The 19,893-nt window shown below is 45.3% G+C and overlaps 1 protein-coding gene across 3 annotated transcripts in view; it reads right to left on the bottom strand.

Moving 5' to 3' along the window:
* The window catches only part of Wdr33 (WD repeat domain 33), a 154,337-nt gene that overhangs the window by 43,822 nt on the left and 90,622 nt on the right, over positions 1-19,893 (bottom strand). For all 3 annotated transcript variants that reach the window (XR_013317814.1, XM_077679125.1, XM_077679124.1), the window contains exon 7: positions 12,436-12,533. Coding sequence is in view for 2 of the 3 variants with exons in the window: in XM_077679125.1 (XP_077535251.1) it covers positions 12,436-12,533 (98 nt within the window). In the remaining variant the exon portion in view is untranslated. The remainder of the gene's footprint in view (positions 1-12,435; positions 12,534-19,893) is intronic.

Genomic DNA, 19,893 nt, shown 5'->3' with positions numbered 1-19,893 from the left:
GCATACCACATCCTCCCCTTTGCTTTCCTTGGCTATCTTGGCTGCCTACCCTTATTTCTGTATTAATTCAACGAGCCCCTCATTTCCCATTCTGATTCACTACACACACACACATGCACACACACACACTCCCTCACTCTCACATGCACACACACACACACACACACACACACACACACATATGTATATATATATAGAGAGAGAGAGAAATGCTTATGGACCTCTTATGCACAGGAGAGAGTGCTTCATACAAAGGATTCTTGTATCTGCCATTTCACGACTTTATAGCCAAAAGGGGACAACTGCAACCCATGAGACCCTCAACTTCGAAAAAGAAAGCAAGAGACCTTCTGGTTCACTTGTTTCAGTTTTCATTTTTCCTTTGGAAATTTGGCTGGTGTCGTGGGAGCACAAGCATACAACAGACGCCAGCACTTCAGGAGCTAAAAAGGTACTGCACCTTTATTCAGCGCGAGCATATTATATATAAACAAACTGCAGCAACAAGTGGTGGCACATACTGGTGGCCACTTAACAAAGGGGCTGGGCTGTGGTGAGCTGCACAAAGTAAACTCGACTACGTACAATCTGAATGTATACTGATCCATGGTTTACGAAACAAGTATACCATTGTACTCCTTCTTCATGATCGATGCGTGTATTGTCTTATCTAGAACCATTCCTTCTTCGTGATATTTCAAGTAACCATTTTGACACAATACAAGTCCAGATATTTTCATGCATGCGCCATGTGTCCAGAGTTTTTATCAGAGCTTTTCGGCCGACCAACCGGTCTGTAGGAAAATGCACTAGTTTTTGACAGGACGCCATCGGTCTGACTAAGAAAGCTTCCGCTGTAAACAAGACAGTTTTTGGGGGTTTTCTTTTTTGGTTAATGTGTGGAACTAGCATTGGAATTGGAGGTGTACGATTTATGGGATCAACAATGCCATCAATCGAGGACCTCAAAATATCCGATCCGTATTTTGGTACTCAGATATGCATAGATGCACAGCACTCATGCCTGTGAACTGAATGCATGTAGATAGTGCTAACAAAAACATCCCGTTCATGCAATGTTTCCACTGAAGGGAGGGGGGGAAGCACTTTTAGGGCTCCATTTGAAGCTACTGTCTTTCGTCCCTCATACCAGGACAGATAGACATTTATACAAAGCAGCAAAAAGTTATGGGCCCAACGTCAAGTGTGGCGGCCCGTCAAATGCATGGGTGGTCTGGTATTAACGAGGCCAAACACCAAGTTCCGAACCATTAGATTCTTGTTCTTGCATTTTTTTTTTTCCAAACGAAATATTATTCACTGAAAAATTGCAGAAAAATTTTATTGAAAGGCAAGATTCATAACGGACACCTGAGATTACCGGTTGCAGCAGTACTAGAAATGCAAGGTTTTGGGTAAGTGTAAACTCAGATTGAAAAATAATTTTTTCCCGTAAGATGGCGAAATGTTTGTAGTTCAACCTCCTTTCTCGGAGCCTTCAATGAAAACATAAGAGATGCAGGCGACCATAGCAGAGCAAGAGACTCGGCAGGGAGTGGATTTTGATAACGCATAAGCCAAGCTATTACTTGGCTTAGTTAGTTAGGGGGGGGGCTCCAGTTCTTCAGCAACACCTTTTAAGAGCTAGTGCACAACATAGTGCCCCAAGAAGTCACCGTTTCCGCTGCCTCTAGTTACATAGTGCACAAGCTCTGAAAGCTGCACTTCTTGCATTCAAGTCAACCCTAAAGAAGCCTAACTACGGGGGAAACAAGTTGCTGAGCTAAGTTCCGGTATCTCTGTCCCGCCAGAAAGAAGAGCAAAACAAAACACTAATGAAGTTCCAGTGAATGGAGTTCATAAACACCTGAACAAGCCCCAGGGTAAATGAGCGAAAAGAAAGAATTGCAATACAGAATTCTAGGACGCAAAAGTCTGGACTGTATAATGTTGTATGCTACAAACCAGAACACTTACTAAATTTAACTGAGGATTTCAATCTGTAGAAGGATCTTGAAGCTGGCAATACTGATAGCTGTAGGTGAATCCCGTATACTGTACCAGCGTACTGTAATTATCAGGACCGCAGAAGCGCCGTGTAAGCACAATAGCAGCACAATTTCACGACTTCAGCAAGACATATTTTGGAAACCATTTATGGCCATCTATAAAAGCTTCATAGATTACCCTCATATCCTCATTATTCTGTCTAGTTCATCAGGTATTATCCTATACAAAATTTGCATTCCAAGCTTTCTTGGAAAGTTGGTCACGACAACAGTAAAAAAAAAAAAAAAAAAGGAAATACAAAACTCAAGATTCGACGGTTATCATTCCTAACACGTCAGCTTGATGTTTTAACACCAAGCTACTGCACCTCAATAAAAATTTCCATTTTTCCTTTATAACTCATTTAAAAATGAAGGACCAAACAGTCAAATGCTTCCGTTCATTTCAGCCCCAAAGACAACATCTGTCCCGTGACCTGCACAGCAGTCAAGGTCTTGGCAATGACCCTGTGCACTTGCCGCTAAAATGTCATGTGTGCAACACATGCGTCTCCTCCAAATGCACCAGAAAGCACAGCTGCAGAAGGTCGCGAGCGAGTCGGAAAACCTGAGTGCAGCTGCAAATGCACCTGCCAAAGTGGCAAGTGTTTCCGTACATTCAAACTAGTCTTTTCCACCAGCTGCATTATTTCGCATCTCACCAACCCCCTTGCATGCCTATCTTGGTGTTTTGCTCAGTGTACCACAACGTATACTGGAACTGGCAATGTACAGAGCAGCGTGCTAGCACTCCTCAAAGTATAAATGAAAATATTAAAAAAAAAGTTTCAGATAACGCATAGCTTTGTCATGGGAGTCTGGCATGGTATGGTCAAAACTTTTAGACACAGCACTAGAGGTTGAAAATTTTTGCAGTTTTTTTTTGCCTACTTTGCAATGCTCTCCCTTTGACGGTAAGCATACTCTGGCACCAAATATACATAGAGGCTTCAAAAGTGTGTTGAGGGTGGGGGGGCTCAAAGCAATTGACAATGGTGATGGTGACGACGATGTTGATAATTTTGGGGTTCTAAAAACCACAGTGAGTTTTTTCCAGCGTCTGAAAAGTTTTTTTTTTCCGAAGTTAGCACTGGGTTTTCCAGGTGAATCTTCAATCCAAGGCCATTTATGTAAGTAACAGCTCTTTAAATCCATGATTTTTCTAATTGTGCTAAGACTGGGGGGGGGGGGGGGGGGGCGAGCCCATTTTTTTTGTCAACAGGGGGAAGGAGGAGGGGCTCCCTCTGCCTCACCTGCGAACTAAGAGTTTTGTGGGGAAGTATTCACAAAATGATGGGGTATGCGTGGTCTGCGGAAAAGAAACCGAAACTATGCGGCACATAGTGTTAGAATGTGAGGGTATCCATCCAAATCTACATGAAGGGAATATTGGGCTTTCAGAAGCCCTAGGATTTAAGGGTATCACAGAGGAAGTTAACTTCAAGGCTGTCGAGGGTACGAAAAGAAGATTAGAATGCTGGTGGACGAAAAGCAGAGAGGGGAATATTGCCTAGGACAGTTACCACCTGAAACAAAAAAAAAGTATTTTGTGCCTCATAAGCTTTTTGTGCCTGCCCTAAGCAGCACTAGTATTGAACCAAAAGTGTAAAACATAGGTATATTAGTCCTTTTTGGTCAGATGACATGTCATCACCCCGATACAAAGGGGAAACCAATAGAAATCATCATCATCATCATCATCACCCCCTCCCACTCCTCCTTTTTAGGGCCCCTGGATGCCAGTTGTTTGTCAGGAACACTACTGGCTCTGTTATCAGGAAGCACATCACCAAAAAAGCAGCAAGCTTGTTTGCAGCAAGGACACGAGATTGAGCGAGTGGAATGAAGAGCGAAATGTTTGCAGTGCCTGCTTTCTAGTAGAGGGCATCTAGTTTGAAAATGACAAGGCTGCCCTCGCGTCATGCAACCAGTTGTCGAATGAGCCACTTAAAGCACCAGCTGCAAAGAAAGGCTGAAGCTGAAACCCAAGCTTCTTCCTGTATGCTTTCCCAGCGCTCCAAACTAGTGGTTTTCCTCTCACTATTACACACTGTGGGGGTCCCCTTGGCCCCCAAGCCTTGTTTGCGCACGTGGTACGGCTTTGCTGGTCGTGGGGGTGGCCGTCTTGGCAGGCACCGTGGTCATGTGCGTGCTAGCTGCCTCGCTGGCCGTGCGTCGCGTAGCGTACGATACCACGAGACTTGCAAACCAGGACGCTGGAAGATGACCCTCACTGGACTTGCACCGGTACCCTCTTTCCCAGAGGAACCCACTTTCCACCAAGGCGTGTTCAGGTTCAGGAGGTGCAAATCCTGTTCGAGGTAAATCGGCCGGGTGATTCTGTTGGGGTTGGTCATTAACAGGAGTCCCTACTCCGACACCCACAATGAATAAGCACCCAGTTGGCTCCACGTAGGACTCTGCTCCGAGATTGTGTGGGTGAGCGAAAGGAGCACCCCTCCTCGCGAACGACTGCCGTGTTGTCTGGTACGTACCTTGTATCTGCCATGCAATAAAGCCCCAACTTTGATTGCCAGAGTCTGTGTACTGTGCGCGAGTACAATTGAACCCGTGTGCGAGTTTTCGGATTCCGCTGGGGCTAGTGTTCGGCTAGTAGTGGTCTCTCTAGCGGTGCTAGCCATAGTCCTCTGTTATACCGTACGTTATTAGTCCACAACCCACGTGCATGTACTCGTGCCGCCGATTGCACAGTGGCAGGTGGGTGTGCGTACAACAGCAATGTGTACCGCCACGGCCAAATCAAATGCAATCACGAAAACATGAACCATAACACACAAATAGTACGACTTCTTTCCATGCAAATAAAATTGACGCATGTATTAATTACAGTAAGAAAGTCGTCAAACCTGGCTCTCCAAATATACCAATAGTGCACGATTATTTCGCCTACACAAACAATATTTTTCAGTTTTGCGTGTTCCGGTTCATATCTTTTTGTGTTCGCATCCCATTTGTCCGTAATTGAACATAGTCAGATAGGTTGCACTGTGGTATGCAGGTACGAAATCTCTCACATTTGCCTCCCGGTCGCACCAAAGCAAAACATTTCAAGGTAATCGAAGTGCCCTTCCCGTTCTTTCCACTGTCCGTGTCTTTCGCTGCGCTAAATCTTGTTTCTGTAATACGAACCAACTCGCCACACAACACGTTTTACATGAAACAAAGCTTGCCCCCCACAGGGGCCTGTTTCAGAATGCTGACTAGGGAACATTTGTCAAAAACACGTGCTGAACCTGCCATACATACTTTGACATACATACATACATTGACTTTACATCTAGATGTTTTCACCTTACTGCTTTTTCGGAAAAAAATTCTTGAAAGCTCCACCCCCCCCAAAAAATGTGTGGGAGCAATCATCATCATCATCATCATGCACGAGTGAAACTTAAGCGCAGACACAGGGACGAGAAGGGAAACAACACCAGCGCTTCCTGGTGTCATTTCCCTTCCCTTCTCATCCCTGTGTCTGTTTGCGCTTAAATTTCACTCATGGATGTTCACCAACTAGCTCGTCTCTCCATTTTGCATCATCATCATCATCACCACCAACACCAGCCTATGTACGCCCACTGCAGGGCAAAGGCCTCTCCCATTATTCTCCAATTACCCTGGTCCTGTGCCAATTGGGACCAATTTATCCCCGCAAACTTCTTGATCTCATCTGCCCATCCAACTCTCTGCCGCCCCCTGCAACGCTTGCCTTCTCTAGGGATCCACTCTGTTACCCTTAATGACCAGCGGTTATCTTGCCTTCGCATTGCATGCCCTGCCCACGTTCATTTCTTCGTCCTAATCTCTACTAATACATCCTTAACACGCGTTTGTTCCCCGACCCACTCTGCTCTCTTCTTGTCCCTTAACGTTACACCTATCGTCTTCCGTTCAATTGCTGTACGAGTCATCCTCGATTTAAGGTGAATCCTCTTCTCCAAGTTTCTGCCCCGTAGGTGAGTACCAGTAAGATGCAGCTGTCGTACACTTTCTTCTTCAGGGACAATGGTAGGCTGCTATTCATTATCTGAGAATGCCTGCCGAATGCACTTCCACCCCATTCTTATCCTTCTAATTATCTCTGCCTCATGGTTGGGATCAGGGGTCACAACTTGGCCTAAGTAGGTATATTCCCTTACCACTTCCACTGCCTCGCCACCTATCTCAAACCGCTGTGCTGTCCCGAAGTTATTGATCATTACTTTGGTTTTCTGCATAATAATTTTCAGGCCCACGGTTCTAGTCTGTTTGTCCATTGTGGAAAGCATGCTTTGCATTCGTCCCCCGAGTTACTTAGCAAGGCAATGTCATCAGCAAATCTTGTTAAGGGGGAGGGGGAGACAATACACCTGTATTATTGGGAATTTCAGTGTTTTCTCCACTGATAAAAAAAATAAAAACTGCTGATGCTGTAAGCAGTACATTTGTGCTCATTGGGTTCACATCATTGAAAAATCTACTGATACAGGCTAACTTGTTTTCACACTTTAATGCAGAGTGTAAGAAACAAGATTTTTTGCCAAGCTGCCACCCAGGACCCAGAGGAGTTGTGAGCAGATTTATCACAACTGAAGCAACAACAGAAGGACATTTCAGGAGTGACTGCAGAGTGTTGAACAAGGAATCTGCTGGAGTGGGGAAGGAATATCAGCTGAGGGACCCCATGGATTAAAACAAACAATTGGGCAGGTTAGTATATTATGTCTCACAGCAGCGCAAAGAACAGTAACCACTGTGTTTGTGTCCTTTCATCTTCTTTTGTCGTGTTATTATCAGAGTTTGGAGTGTAAAATCGCAGTCACTGATAGAATGCTTGACATTTCAGAAGCCATATGGGTTTCTTGTTCACTGATTGATTGTGGGGTTTAACGCGCCGACGCAACGCAGACGATGAGGCACTCCATAGTGGAGGGCTCCGGATTAATTTTGACCACCTGGGGATCTTTAACGTGCGCCGAAATCTAGAACCCACGGGCATTTTTCGCTTTTCACCTCCATCAGAAAAGCGGTTCCTTGTTCACAATGAAGTGGACAAGAAGCTGTTGTTAATTTATATATGCACAAGCCTTGCAGGGTTGTTCATTTTCAGGCTTTGTATTTTTTTAGAATCAGAAGGGGGGGGGTGGTGTAAAAATCGGGTGCTATTTTTGAAACTGATAATCCGGGAGAAGACAGGTTTTTTTTTGTAAAATCATCCCGAAATTCGGGTTTTTTTGGTCCAGATGTACTATGTAACACACTCAGTTTGTCTATGGGATGGTATCACAACCTTCTTAACTCTAACGCATTAAAACTGGTGTTCAAAGCCGGTAATCGGGGGGACATCAGGATTTTCTAGCACATACTACTCTCGGAAACTTGGTGCTCCTTTAGAAATGAATTAGTAATGTTCACAGTAAAGAGAGTTAGTAACTTCTAAGAAATAAAACATTTCATTCACAAAGAGCTGGTTATCGATATTTCATGCATCCTTGTTTAAATACACAATCACCTGCATACGCAACACGTCGATCTCCATTCGAGACCTGTCCGATCGTCGTAGGTATCTGAGCTGGGAAACAGTTCTCTTGACATTACAGCTTCCATTAGCTAGACACAACAATGTCAGTGCAGCCTTTGACCGCCTGGGCAGCCAGAGGCAGAGTCATGCCAATACCCAATGGGTTCGAAAGCTGTGTTTGTGGCGCTTGCTTCCAGCAAGTACTGGTTGAGAACGGCGGACTGTCAGGCCACAATTTTGCGCATTGCTATTTTGAAAACGTCCATTAGGGGAGAAATCGGGCTTAACTTGATTTTCCTGAAACATGTTCGGAATGTAAAAATCAGGCAAAATCAGGTTTCACCGGAAAACAGACAACCCTAAAGCTTTGTCACAATGACCTCGAGTAGATTGTAGGCAAGTTTTCATAAGTCCGGTAAATAGTAGACGTCAAATGTTCTACTTTGACTTGGTCAGTGATCGCAATTTTAAACTCCCAATTATGAACCCTGACCAGACAGAGTTTCATTGAACACTCGACTATATTTGCGGAGTTATTAGCAGGGGTGGAACGGGGTATGTGGGTTTGGGAGCATTCCTGGGGGCAGGCACTTAAAAGTGCCTTTTGTAGCAGGCTGGGAGCAGCCAAAAAAGGCCTCTTGGAGCAGCCAGAAAGGGGCTGGCACAGGCAGCTGTGCCAGCCACCTGCCAATTATGTTTAATCTATTTATATACTATATTAGGTGCTCTCCCTCCCACTAGTACTATAGCTCGAAATTTGTACTATATCTTGAATAAGTGACCTCTCAAGTGCACTTACCTTGTCCCCCCCCCCAAACTTGCTCTTCTGTCCCAGTGCAGGTGCCCACTCAAACGAATCTATTGAGTGAGGGCACAGCCCTGGAGCGGTAATGACACTCAACACATTCCAAAACTTTGCCAGGAGGAGAGAGAGAGAAGGAGAGAGAGAAATGCAAGCCTAAATGGTATCCTGAGGAAGGTCTGAGCTTGGCTCCGGAAGAATTCCGGTGTGAAACAACATCGTCCCAGGAATAGCCTACAAAAACAGCTGTCAAGCAGTGCCCGGAATCACTGCTTACCACAAGCTGAACGTTCATGCAGGATTAAGAAACAACCCCGTCTAAGGGGCCCCGTGACCACCCAGAAAAAAAATCCACAAATCGCCATCAACAACAATATACAGTGGTGTACGCTTTGCACACCAAATCACAGTTACGCACGCAGCCTAGAGTTACTTGCACCATTAGAGAAGGTCAGGTTCCACCCTGCACGACTAGAAAAGGATGAAATCGCAACCACTGGCACTGTGCAGCCACCCAGAAGGATCTGTCCTCTGAAATCGCAAGGAGCTTCGAAGCAGCCTTAAACGGCACACCCCTCCATGTTAAATATGGTACATGGCCTGCAAAAAAACATCCTGCCAAAGTTTTGGGGCTCACTGAACTATTCCCCTTCTAACGTTGCTTCCCGTCAGCCCTTTCGTCTTTTTTCCCCTTTGCTGCACATAGAGTGCCATCCAACATCCTTACGAGCACTCCACTGCAGCAACCTCCACGTGGCTCACCACTAGTTCACTTTCCCCAACGTTGCTAGATCAGCTAATGCAGAACACGATTTCCTAAAGGCCAACTAGGGCAAAATTTCACCTTGACCAAATTTATTTTGAAATGGCTGTAGGCACCACCAAATCAACTGAAACACGACTAGTAGCCAAGATTAATCAGCAGCATTTAAAATACCCCCTCAGCAGGCCACACTGCACTTGTCAGCAGGTCACACAGACAGCCATTAAGCGGAGGTGACACTACTGATTGATTTGATTGATTGATTGTAATGTTTAACGCACCGACGCAACGCAGGCGATGAGGCGCGCCGTAGTGGAGGGCTCGGGGTTAATTTTGACCACCTGGGGATCTTTATCGTGCGCCGAAATCTCGCGGGCGGTCTTGCTTTTCGCCTCCATCAGAAAAGCGGCGGCGGCGGCCGGGAAAATCGAACCCGCGTCCTCGTGAAGTGACACTACTGCTGGCCTGTTCCCCTGCCCAGTCAGGCGGCATGTTTTGTCAAACTTGGCCTCCTGCAAGCATCTCATCAGCGCCTTTTTTTTTTTTTTTTTTTTTTCGCATCGTAGTGAAAGAAGGGCGGAACTAATAAACGTGTTGGTAGGCCAAACCAACCTGAAAGACACCGCACTATCCTTATTTTAAAAAAGAATGTGGAGAATTTATCTAAGAGAACTTGTTGCAGCAAAAAGTAAATTTGTGAAAAAATTTACCATTCTTTCCAAAAGAAAGTTAAGTGTACCGCGGAAGGCAAAAGTCCATCCAACCTTCGCTTAAAGCACGTCCAAATGATCATTAAACTTTCAAAGACCCAAATCGCAAACGAAGAACTAACTCGTACGATGATTTTTCGCACACTAAGTGAAATCATTGACGAATGATCTAAATGTACTCCAATACGTGCATTACGAGATAAAGGCATACTGCTGTACCCCTTCTTCATAATCGAAGCATGTATCGCCTTATACCTCTCCTACACAAGCGTTTCGAAGGCCTTTCAGTTGGATGTCATTTCACTCAAATGACACCTTTGAGCTGCTACACAACGTTTTTCAAAGGCCTTTGGTTGAAATGCCCTTTGAGTCAAAGGAACACCACCAACGAACTTTGAGGTTCTCAAAGGCCTTTGAAACACAAACGGCCGTACTCTCTGGCGTAGTTTCTGCATGCCCTAATTAGAAAACAATTATTTACGAGTAAAACTTGGTGGTTAAAGTGCCCGGTCTTCATAATTTTTCACTTGTTTTCGTTTTCTATCACTTCGCCCATGATTAAAGGGTAACTTGGTACTCTCAACACCGGCGGTGTGAAAAAAGAAACTGGCTGTCAGTGTACGTTTTGTATGCGTTTGAGGGGTTGGTATCAATTCGATCAATAATTTTTTTTTTTTTCCCCCATTTTAACTCTGATAAAATTTTTGCCAAGAACGAAACAGGGCACCCGTTGCGACACCAAAACTGGCCAGGCGAACGCAAAAACTTTCAACTGCCGTTGAGAATTGTCGTGTAGATCGGGGGAACTCCTTCAGGATAGAATGGCATTTGAAATTTCGGGGGCCCATTCGACTCAAATGTCCTTTTAAACACTCATGTAGCACAGGTATTATTTGGAACCATTCCCTTTTCGCGATTATCAAGTAACCGTTTTGACACAATGGAAGCCTGGTTCTTTTTTCACGCACGCGTGTGTCCAGAGATCATATCAGAGCTTTTCGGTTGACCAGCTGGCCTATGGGGAAATGTAGTTTGCTTTTTAGCTTCTGGCTTTGTGCAGAATGCTTTTTTAGCTTTTTGACAGAACATTATCACTCCCACTAAGAAAGCTTTGCTTTAAGGAAAGCTAGAATCACTAGGTCTCGAACCTAGGCCATCGGCATGAAAACATACGACTCTACCCTGGGCCGCCGAGGCCGAACGGCATAGCCTTAGTGGCAGTTGCCCAAGAGAATAGAGAAAGTGTCCCAAGTGAACCCGTAAATGGTGTCAGTGGGGGAGCATCTAGGCGGCCAGTTTGTCAAATATGCAGCCAGATGAGCCCCACTACGCGTGCTTCTCACTGGGCTGCTGCGCGTGCTTTTTTCCGAACAACCAAGTCGTTTTTTTTTTTTCAAGAGGCTGAAATTCTCACTGCAGTGGTCCTTTGACGTAACCTAACATGAAATTACCTACCATAACGTCACCTGACCTAACAGAAACTGTCACTTTCAAGCTTTTAAAACTAAATATTTACATAAAGAGTTAGCAAAACATCAAAAACGAAACAAAGAATAATTAATTGTTCAAGCATGAGACTCAAACGCCTGCCCTGTGGATCATGAAGGTAAGACGTAACCACTATGACATCATGCCAGACATCCTGCCTGGCTGGCCTTGAGAGTACGAATGCCATCAGGTGGCACTGCAGCTGTGGCCCTAATGCCGACACTGTCAAACACCGCTCTAAACACTGCATTTCGGCCTTTACGGTGGACGCTTGCCACAGATGCTCATTCCCCAAGCCATTTTACAACTGAGCAGAAGATCGCGAGTTTGACTCCCGCCCTATTTGTAGTGAAAGCAAAAGAGGAAAACTAAGCATCAAAAACTATGCCGCACGTGAAGGCTTCCTTGATGGCCCGAATACATCTTTCACTATCCACTACAGCACACCTAAAGTGCAGGCATAGTTTCGGCGTGTTGAACTAAGGATGATGCGTGAACCGAATTAACCTCAGTGGCTAAGGCGTTGTGCTGCTGAGCACAAGGATGCGAGTTCAATTCCCCACCGTGGCGGCCGCTTTTCTGATGGAGGCGGAAAGCAAAAACGGTCAAGTGTACGAGATTTCGGAGCTCGTTAAAGATCCCCAGGCGGACAAAATTAACCCAGAGCCTTCCACTATGGGCGCGCCTGACTGCCTGCGTTGCGTCGGGGTGTTAAACCCTACATTCAACCAATCAATGAACTGAATTAATGTGTCGGTACAAGCTAGTTGACACATCACCGCAAGATTTAAGCTTAGGCACCAACCACAACGTTAGGAAAAACAAGATGACAGGACGGAAGAGTCTACGTCATTTTTTCTACAGCTGCAGTTGGTGCCTCAACATCAACCTTGCGGATCATGATGTTTGAGTTCCACAACTGAAGAGTTGCTGTTTTTCAGCCCCAAAGCAGCCACCCGCATTGAACACAGTTCCTTGACACTACGCATCCCTATACCATGCGCATTAACTGTTCTCTAGGGTTTCTGAAAAAGAGCAGCATGGTCGAGACCGGGCGTCCCGTGCAGCGATGGTAGTGGTGAGCGGGAAGAGGGGAGTAGGGTGCTCACCTCGGAGGATCTTCTCCTCGAAGCAGCGCAGGAAGTCCCAGACGCGCACCGTTCCGTCATCGGAACAAGTGGTGAATTTGGTGTCCGTCGGGCAGAAGCTGCAGGCGCATGGGGTGGAGAGGGGAGGAGGAGGCAAACACACATCGTCCGGTCGGGATCTCTCCCCCTCAACACACACAACCCTGCAACCCTTAGCACAGCCCCTAGTACAACCCTTAGTACAGCCTACAGGAAGGCAAGTCTCCGGAAAGATCAAGCTGCAATGCCATCGTTAACGAGAGGCAGTGTTGATGAGAAACAAAACGCCCCCCTTTTTTTCCTGACTGTGAATGTAGGAGCCTGTGGCATTTTGCACCATGAAGTGGCGTTAAGAGCACAGAGCTGAAATGACAATATTTTCGAACATGAACGATGACACATCGTCTCGTCATGAGTGCACAGTTGTGCGGTGCACAATTAGGCTGTTCGGATGATAGTACAACGCCACATGCTCCCATCTTAGAGCTCCACGCGGTAAAAGCAAACAATGCAGAGGAGAACAATGCAGAGGAGAACAGTACGATGACAATAAACCGGCAGACAACCATGTGTGTTACCACTTGTACGGTGAGGGTGATAACGAAACACTTTCAAACTACACGAGCCCAACAAGTACACTGCTGATGGCTTGAATGACTAAACAGCACACCGCTTCATCGGCTGAAAGGAAGACACTGACCAACTTTCACAAAGTTTGCAAAGCTATGAGCTGCCACACCCTGAAAGCAGGACACTTTTGCCCCTTGCTGATTCAGCTGTGGAACACCATTCTTGCGCATTTCACCCCACTGGTTCACATTGATTCACTGCCAAGGGTGTTTTACCTGGCCTTACACCTTTCCTGCTTCCATACTTAAAGTATTTTAAAAGACTAAAACAAAAAATAAGGGTTGCTCAAATACGCCCAAATACATAACGAGAAACGGATATCTCTACTTGATCCCTCTCTTCTCAAGCAGGAGGCTTATTTTTCCTCAAGTCGCCAGATAAAATGCGCTGCAACTGTTACAAAATGCACTGCCTTGGGACCAGGCAGTGTACAAGGGTTGGTGGTGCTTCAGTTGCTTGCACAACCACCCCCACGACAGGAAAGGCACCCAGTAGTGTGCAGATAGCAGGAGATGGAAGCGCCCACAACTATATGTCTGCCCGCAACAAGTGACACACATTTCGAACACCCTCACTCCTATTCCAAGCCAGAGAGGGAGGAAGGAAGGTATCGGAGTAGAAAAGAATGACGACTGGAATTGTGCGAGAGGTCAATTTGACCCACACATAGGCCTGGACCTTTCATCAGATCTTTTTACAAAGACGGACACCACTTTTGCGGAGGCTTACAATATGAAAGGCTTTGCAACAATTCATGCAGAACTGCCAAAAAGTTTTGAGGCCACGGCAATGTGCCATGGAACTTACAAGATAGCATCTGCAGAGCCAAGCCAGTGCTGCCTTCCTCGCTAAACACACCGACCCCACTAAATGACGAAAAGATGAAAGATTGGACAAGAGCAGCAGCCTTAACCAGCTACCAAATGATATGTCGAACCTATGTGCACGAAACGGAGAAGACCCCATGCGCCAAAATTGCCCTTTACAGAAATAAGGACACTAGCTCTGGTAGCAACGGGGTTGTTTTGCCTTGTACGGTTTAGACAGTTGTGATGTTATTTGCAATGAAATGTAATTGCAAAAATGGATCCCCGAGGAGACGAGAAAAAGGATGTCTACGAAGGCGACGAAACAAGACGTGGCTCATGCCCACAAAGAATACGATGAAATCACTAACCATACAATTCTTAGCACTTCAACGAGGTCAAGGATAAAGAACTTTCCAAGCGATCAGTGACTGCACCCACTGTTGCCAACATGACTAGCTACTGAAAATGACAACGGAATGAGGTAAGTCGTCGATGGGGAACAACGAACGAACATGGGGGTATGCAGAAGAACAACCACGCCTCAAACTCACATAAAAAAAAGAGGAGACCTACAAAACAACTCTAACACCCTATGAAAGCAAGCGAGATGGAAGGCTACATGGCACAGTGGCTGTGCTTAATGGGAGATAAAGCATTCATCCCACAAACTAGAAACTCTCTTGAAACCATAGGGTCAGTGCTTTTGTGAGTTACCATTGTCGGCCCTTGAGGCCAAGCTGCCACCCCTAAACAGTGTGTCCAATCTAGCCAATGAAAGCTTCTGTAACTTGCTGCGATTGCTAAAATCTCAAATCTGAGCTTCTGATTGATTAATTCGAGCCTCTATTGCAGAGAAGGCTAGAGCCAATCTGAAGCAATGGGAACGTCCGGGACTCCGAACAATGCAGTTACACAAAAGCATTCAATGGCTAGCTTGGGCGCACTAGAGTTGGTGATAAGGCGCAACCTGGCCTCAAGGGCCAACTACCGACTCGCAAAAGCACAGACCCTACAGAGTCAACACTGTAAAAGAGGGCACACTCAAACACTTTATTTGCAGTCAAATTTCACAATCAAATGGCATCACGAGCTAACTTGTGAAATTTTATTGAGCTGAAAACATTTAAACACGGGGTGGGCATTTTTTTCACCCCCATTCGAGACAAAGGGACTTGCATAAAGCCGTCCGGGGCAATTCCATCTCACAATTACGTGGGTGATCTTGCCGCATCACTTTTTATTCAGGTGCTGTGGATGTTGCCTTCCCCAACTGATACGGCGTTCACTCCTTGCCGGCTCAAAACGCGATGACAGAAAAAAAAACAAAAAACAGTGTGCTTGCGTTCGTGTGAAACCGCATTAAACACATGGCACGATCGTTTGCAAGTGTTTTAACCACTTTTATTGCCATCATTTGATTGCCTTTATTACGATTTCCGCAAGAATAGCAGCGAGAAAGCTTTATTTCCGTTCACCGATGAGCACTTGCAAATGATGCGTGGCTTTTCTGCCTTTATTTGCCACAAAAGCGGGGGTGGTTTCCTTTATTGAAATGCCAAAAACCGCTGGATGCCTTTATTTTTTCTCGTTTATCAGAGGAAGAGCTGTGTACATGGAAACCGATGTCGTGCGCGGCGGCCAGGTGGCTTGCAATTTTATTTATTTGAGACAACTCCATTTCTTTATTTATTCCAAAAATGACAAGAAAAGGTGGAGGCAAACCGCTACGAGACACTGGGCAATCAATCAGCCAACAATAAACCTATCTTCAGCGTACAACGTTTAAACAAACCCACAGATAGGACTCACAGCCAAGGGCAGTGCCATTAAAACAGTAAAAGTTAACAGAACAGTTTCTGATGACCGTTTATGACGTTGATGGTGTCAGCTAGCATCATGCAAAATATAAAACAAGGTCCCTTATTCACAAACAGGCAAGCCAAAGCACCCCCAAATTGTAATTATTTTATTTTTCACTTGGTAAGTGACCTGCGTTGTACCTTTTGCATGACAATTTCAACAGTACCTACACAAAGCTAATGAAAGGCGCTGAAGCCAAAGGATATGCATGACATACTACATGACACACACTTTACCTCACTAAATGTGGGCACCCCCGGAAAATGTACCGTGAAACCTCCTCTATTACCTCATATAATCGAAAACTAAGGCGTTTTTTTTTCCCCCCACCCACCAAATTCTCACTTCACAAGTACCCCTGTGCATTTGAGGAGTTCTCCGACAAGGCTGCCGCAGCATTACAGTTTGTTTGCACCTTACACCTAACACCGTGCCTACTCCCCATTTGTGCGGGGGACTGACTGCCGGTGTTGGGAGCAACCAGCATATTTATTGATCAACGGACGCCCCTCTCTACCCACCTTTCCCTCACTCTTCCCTCAAAAAAAGGTCAGCTATCTTTTGCAGGCATGCTCATTGTGCAAACTGAGCTGCTTTTCCCCCTGTATCACATACACCTTCATTAGGGTTGTTTGTTTCCGGGTAAAACCCGATTTTACATGATTTTCACACCCCGAACACGTTTCAGGAAGATCGCGTTAAGCCAGATTTCTCCTCGAAAGGACATTTTCAAAGTAGCGATCTGCACAATTGTGCAGGGACGGTCCGCCGTTCTCAACTAGTACTTGCTGGAAGCAAGCCCCACAAACACAGCTTTCGAAATCATTTGGTATTGCCATGACTCTACCGCTGGCAAATGCAACACTGACATCGCTGTTCCTAGGCTAATAGAAGTTGTGATGTAGAGAGAATTTTCTCCCAGTTGAGATACGTGCAGCAATCAGACAGGTCTCGAATGAACACCGTCATGTTGCGCAAGCACGTGATAATGCATGCAAACAAGTGTCAGTGAAAAATCGATGACCAGCTTTCGTGAATAAAATGTCTAATTTGTTAGAAGTTATCAATGCTCTTTACTGCCATCATTAACGATTCATTTTTAAACAAATGCCAAATTTTTGGAACGATTCTCTAGGAAACCCTGATGTGCCCCCGATTACCCACTTTGAAATAAACACCAATTTTAACGCGTTACACTTAGAAGCTCGTGATAATGCGTTAAAGTCGAGAAGTTTGGGATACCTACCAAAATCAACTGAGTGTACTGCTTAGTACATCTGTATATTTCACCCGAAAAAACCTGAATTTCGAAATGGTTTTACAAAAAAAAAAAAAAAAAAAAAAAACATTTCTCCATCAGTTTGAAAAACAGCATCCGATTTTTTACCCCCCGATTTTACAAAAATATAAAACCACATAACGAACAACCATACATATACCAAGATCGTCCCTATGCTCCTCCTGCGGACATGATGACACCATCTGCCATACTATGAGGCGCACCCCCCAAACCCCTTATACTGATCAATTAGAGGTGGAGGCTCTGACCCCTGGGTCCAGAAAGCCCTGGTGGAACGTGCTGCCGAAGTCACTGCTGTTCTGCGCCCAGTGGTCCCCACCTGCCCCTAAACTTGCATTCTGCGAATAAAGTTTAATCTTCCTCCTCTTCCCCGCACTCTCCCCCTCAACTAGGAACTGGGTCCTGGTGCGAGTTTCATGACTTTCGTCAAGCGTCCAACCACCACCACTAATGAAGCCACGCAAATGCTCCGACAAGCACGCAGCAACGAACACCTGAGCCAGAAAGCCTTGTGATCCGCAATAGAACCTGCTGAAAATCAGTGACAGAGTGCCTCTGCTATGTAATTAGAATATTTTTCGTGAAGAGCTATTCTGCTCAAAATTCAAGCGCACCTATGTGGGACCGAATCTGATAATGGGCATGCTGACGGAAACTGTGTGAGTGCGCGTGTTGAGAGGAAGAGGGGGTGTGGGGGTGGGGGGTGAGTTCTACACGATAATAGCTCAGCCAAAGCAAATGGCCCGGCTTTTTCCTGCACTTCGATCAAAACTAAGCAGTGTGCAATTGCTGCATTGCTTGTCTACAAGCATTCAAAAACGATCGAGTGGCTTCTTTGCCATCACATGCCGTTGGGGCCCAGTTTTACTGTAAGATTAAATTTTTTTGTGCAGTTCGAGCAACGCAACTGGGTAGTAGTGGCAACACCAAAGCATGGTGGGTGAACATGGAAGCTTTCACCTGCCTTTGAGAATTGTTGTGCATATCAGCATAAGTCTTTCCAATTCAAATGAAATTTCGTAGTCCATCCGACTGGAATGCCCTTTCAGAATGTAGCATGGGTGCAAGTGGCAACAAGTGGTACAAGTGGCGCAGGCACAAGTAACCATATTTAATGTGAATTGCGTATTTGCAAACTGTTTTCCCTGTTTCGCTCAAGTCTAAAATGTAGCTCTACTAGCTCAATGTCTAAATCATGTAGCCTCTAGTGTCGGTGAGCCGAATGCCAACTCCCCAGCCAGATGAGACCAACGATTAATAAAATAAAAAATTGGCCGCGTATCTGCTCCTTTCGTTGCAAATGCCGTCAAAAGACGATATTCTTTACCGGCTTTTACGAAGTAAATGCCTCCCTTCGCTTTCCCGCTCACCTCTCATGTTGTTCCTCTTGCGTCGCGCTCCTCCCAAGGTAAAGACGCCAAAGGTTTGCTTAAATTATTTTAAACTTCCCGCGTTCCACTGCTCCAAACCGGGTGTCTCGATGCGAACGCTGCCGTACGGCGAAGACGCGCGTTAATCGAGGCGCCCTACTTCAACGTTTATAGAACCGCGTTTCCCTACTCCACGTGCGTTGCAAGCAGAACGTGGAACCTATCTAGTGGAACCTTGCGTAACTGTTGCCGGTTGATTTCTTAAAATGGCGCCAGAAGCTATAGTGGCGCGGGCGACAGCAGGCGACAGCGGAGTGAATTCTTTTTCTGCAGTTGATGAAGTATTTAATTTCGCAAAAGTCGAGCATGTTTGATTTTATTATAAAGGAACACTGCAAATATCACTTCTGTATTGATTTGTTGTCTCATATTTGCGTAATGTCTTGTTCTTCTTCAACAATGTTGACCAAGTACGAACATTACACCGGACATAGACGGGTAGATTTAGCTGTGACTATATAAGACTATTGCGCAGGCATTGTTTTGCTTTGGCCGGGTGGTTGAATCAAGTCACAGACAGACAGACAGACGGACAGACAGACATACAGACAGACCAAAATTTCTGGGTTTAAGTAGCCCAAGAAAGACTATCGTCTTTAAAATCTACTGCATGAGCACGTCTATCAAAAGAAGTTTTAGTAGTCAGAAATTAAGAGAAATCAAAAGAAGTTTTAGTAGTCAGAAATTAAGAGAAATCTATTTTTCACTCAAAAAGCGTAATACAGAGTAGACCGTTCGTAACGTAGCCGCTTATAGTGCAGGACCGGACATAACGTGGGTTTTTATGACCACCAGTTTGCCTCACATAGAACTCAATGCACACGCATACCGTTTAAAACGTGGCTGGCCGAAGCACAATACCACTTAGAGTGCAGTTTATCGGCGGGAACGCTTATCGACCGGCCCAGCTAGGGCATCGTTTTAGGGTTGCAAAACGGAAAAAAAAAAAAAAAAAAAAAAACCAACGGAATCAGTCATGTAACGCAGCACGCGCTTTGTGCTCTCCTCTAACTTCGACATACAAAAAAAAAAAAAAAAAAAAAAGATAGCCACCCTTTAGAACGGAATGGGTACCAATGATGTGTAGGAATAATAAATGCCGGACCTCACTGACCCTGAGTTCTTTATTACATAAAAAAATCTGTGACGAGCGGGCAGATTCGTTCTCCGGGTGCACACCACTTTGCATATTCGAAAGCGTTGTTCTTCAATCTCCCCGGAGTCGTGTTTTTCGGCACCAGCCTCGTTTTTGACGGTCGAGCGCATCTACTGCTTAGACAGGCCCGTATGTCTGGAGATGTCGGCCAGTTTTTCGGCACATTCGACAGCGTTGATTATGCTCAGTTTATCCGACAGTGAAATCAGCTACCTGTCCGCTTATTGAAAAAAAAAAAAAAAAAGGCACTGGCTT

This window comes from Haemaphysalis longicornis, unplaced genomic scaffold (genome assembly GCF_048455015.1).
Source record: "Haemaphysalis longicornis isolate Haplotype H1 unplaced genomic scaffold, Haemaphysalis longicornis Haplotype H1 scaffold_7, whole genome shotgun sequence".
Taxonomy (NCBI): domain Eukaryota; kingdom Metazoa; phylum Arthropoda; class Arachnida; order Ixodida; family Ixodidae; genus Haemaphysalis; species Haemaphysalis longicornis.
The sequence above is the reverse complement of the archived record's forward strand: the minus strand, read 5'-3'. Positions and strand labels throughout refer to the sequence as shown.